The 6731-nt window shown below is 35.2% G+C and overlaps 1 protein-coding gene across 1 annotated transcript in view; it reads left to right on the top strand.

Annotated features, from left to right (window-relative positions):
• Positions 1 to 6731, top strand: part of SRBD1 (S1 RNA binding domain 1) — a gene marked incomplete at its 3' end in the record, with an annotated part of 46942 nt that overhangs the window by 26050 nt on the left and 14161 nt on the right. The window contains exons 5-6 of the mRNA XM_008589026.1: positions 1793 to 1910; positions 2888 to 3026. Of these exons, the coding sequence (XP_008587248.1) occupies positions 1793 to 1910; positions 2888 to 3026 (257 nt within the window). The remainder of the gene's footprint in view (positions 1 to 1792; positions 1911 to 2887; positions 3027 to 6731) is intronic.

The following is a 6731-nucleotide window of genomic DNA, read 5'->3' as shown; positions in this document are numbered from 1 at the left end:
CCGAGGGTTGCGATCCCGTTGCCGGTCCCGGTCCGGTACGGGGGCAACACTGAGGGTTGCGATCCGTTGCCGGACACGGAAAAAGACAAAAGACAAAAAAAAAAGTGAATTAAAAAGTATCATTCTGGGGCCGAGCCCGTGGCGCACTTGGGAGGGTGCGGCGCTGGGAGCGCAGCGACGCTCCTGCCGCGGGTTCGGATCCTATATAGGGATGACCGGTGCACTCACAGCGCTCACTGGCTGAGCGTGGTGCGGCCAGTCTCAAAAAGGACAAAAAAAAAAAAAGTATCATTCTGGATAGCAAGAACAGTTTCTGTATTTTTCTCTAAAGATGCCTCTCTTTTTCCTTATATGTAGTCTCACAGGTTATTGGCCTTTTATCAAAATGACCCTGATAGGCTTTAGACCTTAAAAACAGTTTTGGCTACCAGGATTCTAAAAGACATACAGGTTGTAATCTAAGGACTGCATATTCTTTCCTCTAATTTACAATCTTCTGCCCTAGCTTTTTAAAATATATAAGTAGATTTAACTTTCTTTTTTACCAATCATTTTTAATAATTCATATTATCATCTCTAACTTTTGCTCCTCATTTTAACAATACCATTATTAGGCAGGTCCTTTATATAGGAACAAGTAATGAAATAGGATGAGAAGCATTAAATATAATAACAGGATTGTATATTTACAGTGAAAAACCATTGTAAAGTGGGGAGCTACTGTGCCCACTCCTCCCTTTGCTCCCCTACTTGAGTATTAGTCCCTGTGCATTGATTCTTGGAATCAGCTTTTCTACATGGAATTCTGGTTCTTTTCTTTTCAGTGGAGAATGGCATTGAGAAATCAATTATGGGTGCTAGTTGTGCTCATACTGAGCACTGATACTCCAGTAGCAGTGAGTATACCTAGTACCCATAACTTGGTTTTTAAGTAGCATTCTCCTGATTCCAGGAGTAAAAGTAAAAGATGAGCCTTGAATAAATATCTTGTGCCAGAGAATAAGGAACTGCTCGAAAAATGATGGGGACATGTCAAAAGGACATAAAAGCTAGCTTTGAAGTTACTTCTGGCCAAATCTGGAACACTTTTAGCATTAAAATAAGTGATAGCAATGGATTATAACCACTAAATAAAATAAGAAACCATGAGTCTATAGTGATATAAATAAATCAGTGAATAAATGGAAAGTTTTATGAGGAATGAGATAATTACATAGTCTCAAAGTTCCTCTGCACAAAATACTTATTAATTACAGAGGGAATAAAGGGTACCTGTATTGTGGAGAAACCCACAGACATTACCTTAAATAATCAAAGTTAATTGCTGATGGGACAAGTCAAAATTATTTGCCACCTAATAGGATGTCGTGAGAAGAACACAGTGTCACTTCTATGATATTGCTGCCAAAAATGTATCATCTAAATTTAATTGTGAGGAAACATCAGTGAAACCCAAACTTGTGAAACATTCTACAGAATAACTGGCTTGTAGCATTCAAAAGTATCAAGACCTTGAAAATCAAGGAAAGACTGAAATAATTGTTTTAGCTTGAAGGAGACTAAAGATACATGGCAACTATATGGACCCATGATACTAAACTGCATCCCCGTAGGACATTATTGGGACAATTCGTGAAACTTGAATGAGGTCTGAGTATTAGATGCTCAATTGGTCCAGAGAAAGAAAAAGTTCCTTTTACTTTACCTGCAACTTTTCTGTAAGTTTGAGAGAGCCTTAGAAAGAAAGTTTTGACATATAGGTCTTGTATATTATAAAAGTTTTTATTTTCAGGGCTGTTGCAAAGAAGGTTCATAGTACAATCCAGAAAATTAAGAAGGAGGGGAAGATGTCTGAGTGCTTGTTAAAAGCCTTGCTGAATTGTAAAACTTTCGAAGAACTAGAACATGTGGTAAGGAACCCTTTTTATCTTTTAACGTAATGCCTGAATATATTATAATTTGGGTTTTTTAATAGTTAAAGAACACCGAAAAATACAAAGCTAAAGTCATTTCCTACCATTGTTTAATTCAACAAAACATTTATTTTTTATTCAATAAATATTTATAGAGTGCTTTTTTTGTGCTAGGCACTTGGGTTTGCAAAGATGAATTATACGTAGTCGTTGTCCTCAGGGAATTCCCAGTTGAGTGGGGAAGCAGAGTAGATTATACAATTTTGATTATACAAATTTGAAACCATGAGGATAGAAGAACTCACTCAACAAAAGTTTTTGGGGTGAGCAGGTCAGGATTGACTACTGGGGAACACCAGCGTTTGAAGTGTGGGTGGAAGAAGGGAGAGCTTAAGAAGACATGGAAAAAATGGTCAGAAAAGTATGAGGAGAATCAGGAGATGATGATGCCATGTAAGAGTAGGGAAGAGAGTTTTAGAAGGAGTCAATGATCAATAGTTAAATATAGCAGGGAGGTTTGGCAAGATAAAGACTAAAAAAATGTATACGTATTTATTTGGTAGTTAGGGGATCGTCATGGATCTTTGTGATACCAATTTCAGCAGGTTGTGTGGGAAGAGAAGCTAGGTAGTGTTGGGTTGAGGAGTGGATGTGGATTAAGAAGTAGAGCATTGTGTATAGACAACTTCTAGAGGAGCTTACTGGTGTTGAGGAAAGGACCTTGTCCAGTCAAGAGTTAAATGAGTGAAACCAAACAAATAACCTATTAAGCATACAGAAAAGTGTAAAGAATTAGATAAGGCACACACCATCTTTGTACAGTATTATCTAGTTAGTATTAATTCATTTCTGAAGGAAGAGGAAATGGTTGAGAAAAGTGTTTAGCATTCTTGCCGTGTCCTGTAATTTTATATCCTAGTTTTAACTTTTGCTTTTTAAAACTGAATCATGTGTTTTCTGCCTTTTTTTTCTAGTCTGCTCCATATAAAACTGGGAGCAAGGGCACCAAAGCCCAGAGAGCAAAACAGTTGGGATTAGAAGGAGCAGCCAGGACACTACTTGAGAATCCAGGGGAGCTCAATCTGCTATCTTACATTAAAACTGATGTTAAAGGTACCAGCTTTACTTAAAGTGATTATCTCTGGTTTTTTATTTTTTAATTTGAAAAATCATGTTGAAAAAAATGTTTCATTAAGTAATGACTATACAAAAGAATATTATAGCATATAAAGAATAAATACTGTAATTCTAATAAAACAAATCCTGACATACCTTTTGCTTAGACATTTAGCTTTCTTCTTTTTATGAAATGCCTGTTCTAGTCTTCTGCCCATTTTTCCATTGTGTTGTTTCTCTTTTTCTTATGAATTTGTAATTATTTTTTAGATATTGTTTATCACATGTATGTGTTGCAAATCTTTTCTCCCAACTTGTAACTTATATTTTCACTTTATGCCATCTCTTGGTAAGTAGAAGGTCTTAGTTTTATTGAAGTTAATTTATTAAGCTTTTCTTTTAAGATAATTGCTTTTTTTTTCTTTTTAAAGAAATCCCATCATATCCCAAGATTATAAAGATTCTCATGTATTGTCTTTTAAAACTTTTATTCTATTTCTAAAAATTTTTTTAATTATGAAAGTTACATCTACTCTTTAAAAAGAATTTCAACAATTCTGACATGCACGAAGTGTAAAGAGAAGCTCCACTTATACTTCTACACTGTAGGAGTAAAGTGACTTTTTCTGAAATTTACTTCCAAGTGTATTTTCCTGTCCTTTTGTGTGTGTGCATGCACAAGACAGAGAATGAGAGAGGGAGGGAGTAAAGGAGAGATATTTCTAAGAAAAACCCAAAGATAATGGCAATTGATGCAAGTCAGGATGCATTGGTTTTATTATCAAAATGAGCCTTAGTGTGAAAACTTTCTGGGTAAGAGTGGTTTTTTCTAGGAGTTCTCTCTTAGGATTGAGTGGGGTAGATTGATGCTCTGGTAATCCCTACTCTTTTTAAAAATTGTTTTTTTTTTATGTTTTTAAAAATTATATATATTTAAGGTGTACAGCATGGTATTTAGTTATACATAGCAAAATGAGTACCACAGTCAAGCAACACTGTATGTGATAATCAAGCAAATTAACATATCCATCATCTCACAGAGTTACCGTTTTTGTTTTTGGGGGGTAAGAGCTCCTAAAATCTACACTCTTACAAATTTCCAATGTACAGTACAATATTATTAAGTGTAATCTACCCTGTAAGTTAGATCTCTAGTTCTTATTTAGCCTACAGAACTGCAACTTTGTACTCTGTGACCTGCATCTCCCCATCCCCTACTGTAGTTTCTTTTGGCATTCTGTTGATTCTTTAGGCTGGGAGATGTAATGTCTGTAGGGGGCAGTCTCTGATAACAAAATCCACCGTATGTGCTAAACTGTAGAAAACCATAGCATACCATAGCCTGTTTTTGTTTTAAATGATCCAGCAAATGTGAATTTGTGATTAAAAAAATTGAGTGTGTGTCTGTAAAATACAAATGTTTGTTCATGCACAAACATACACATCTTAATATGTTTGGAAAAGAGCAATAATGAAAAGACAAAACAAAATAGGATTTTTTGAATTTAGAGATGGGTTGAAATGAGTAAAATTTAAATTTTTAAATTTTTTAATGTGTATTTATAGTTAGATTTTCAAATGGTTGCCACATTTAATATTTTAATGACCAAGCATTAAGGTTAACTACAGTGGGAACTATCTGTGCCCAGTCATGGTATGTTTTATTAGAATGGAATGTTGGAGCTTTCAGAATGTTAGATTCACAAAGGTTTATTGCCTTTTTTAAAAAAATTTTTTTTCTCCTTATAGTTAATTTCCTTTCCTTTTACTTCCCACCCCCTTTGAATCAAAGGTCTCCTTAGCTCTCAGAAATACTGAGTTTCTACGAGGTGGGTTTTGATAACCATATCTCTTTATAGGATATATGGGATTGTCATATATCGTGATGCTCCTGGAATACATGATGGTGGACACTTTGTGATACTTCTGATAACGTGGATAGCTAAGGGCCCAGCACAGTTACAGTAGGACTAGCAGACGTATCAGGACGTTGTTTGCTTTACTCCGTCTTTCTTTTACCCTGATCACAAATGTAGAAGAATTATAATTAATTCCAAATAAGCTAGGTACTGCTTTTTAAAGTTTGTTTGGAATGTTTTCTCTCTCTCTCTGTCCCCTTATTCTTTATGCTACACAACATACTTGTGATCACCTTCAATTCTATTACTGTTTTTCTAAAGAAGTATTTTTTGTCATTCCCATGATTCCTCAAAGAAATATTTAGGAAACCAGATGTTTCAGTTTTTTGTCTCCCCACCCCCCCAGTAGAAGACACTTATAGCTTTCCGCAGACTAATAAGAATTTGGTTTGAATCAAAAAGCTATGCTTTGCCACAAATGGACTTTGTCCTAGGAGATAGAGAATATCCCTATGTTGTATATAAGGGGGAGTAGCCGATCTGTTGTATGTAAGAAGAGGTAGCATAAGTGCAGATGAAAAGAAATGTTGGCCTTTCAATTTATGTTACAGTTGTGGACGTTTGGAGATTCTGTAGCTGGAAAGATTTCATTATAAGGCAAGGGACATACTTTTCTGGTTCTGTGGACCTTATTTCCTCCTGATTTCACTGAGGCGATAAACTTCTGGAACTCCAGTTATCCTTGGCTGTATTAAGCCCAAAAGATCAATTATCTTTGATGGGGGATGGATTTTTTTTCAAAACACACAAGACTTTCTTTCTCAATTCTTTTTCTCCCTGGTTGGACTAAGAGGGGGTATGTAATTTGATAGAGCTTCCCAAATGACTCCGATAATTTCTGCCTCCCATTGAGAACCACTGCTCTAGAGGTAGCTCAAGGCACCTTCCTAGCAGTGATTTTTTAAATTTAATGAGTATCAGGATCATTTGGGATTCTCTATAAAACAATACAATCCCACAGTCTAGGAATCCATATTTTTAACAAGTTCCTAGTATGATTTTATTTTCAGGTCTTCAAATTCAACTTTACAAAACATTGCTGTAGAGCTCTAGCATAATTTTAATTACATAAGGTTTTCAAATTGTATTCCCCCATATGATGGGGGCTTTTCAAAGGCCTTTGCTGTAGCAAAGTCCATAATTTCTTCTTTCTGTTCTTTGCTTCCTTTAATGCTTCTCATTATAGGTTCCATCTTTATTACCGACTTATCACCCTGGTGCTCTCATTAAATTTTGTGTAATGATGCTCTGAGGTGCTTTGGGGCTCCAGGGATTAGTGCATACTGAATGGTTTTCTTAAATGAAGACTGCTCTAGGGAGATAGCTAACACAAGAGCAAACATTTATTGGGTGCTTACTATGTGCCACAGCTGTTTTAAGTCCTTTACATATACAATCTTCTACCTCATAAAGGTAATTTGTTACTGAAAATTCCCTCATAGGGAAATTCTCTTAAAATGTAAATAGAATTCCTATTAATTTCAAGGGCCAAATTTTTTCTTTAAATTTCTTTAAAATAAATAGAATTACTTCCATAGTCATTAGCTATCATAACACAACCAAACAAGGCACTTTCTCTTTATTAATTATGCCGTAATAAATTTGTTCTCCTGTTCTCTTTGGCTTTTGTCCCTGTTACTCATTAAAACTAAACTCACAGGAAAACACACATATGATATTCGGTGCTTGTGTAATTCAAGCTTTAATGCAAAAAAAAAAAAAAAAAAAAAAAAGAAATGGGATTTGTCTTTCTCTCTCATACAGGGGAAGTTACCTAAAATAA

The sequence above is a fragment of the Galeopterus variegatus genome, unplaced genomic scaffold, assembly GCF_000696425.1.
Source record: "Galeopterus variegatus unplaced genomic scaffold, G_variegatus-3.0.2 Scaffold5162, whole genome shotgun sequence".
Taxonomy (NCBI): domain Eukaryota; kingdom Metazoa; phylum Chordata; class Mammalia; order Dermoptera; family Cynocephalidae; genus Galeopterus; species Galeopterus variegatus.
This window is presented reverse-complemented; position numbering and strand designations above follow the sequence as displayed.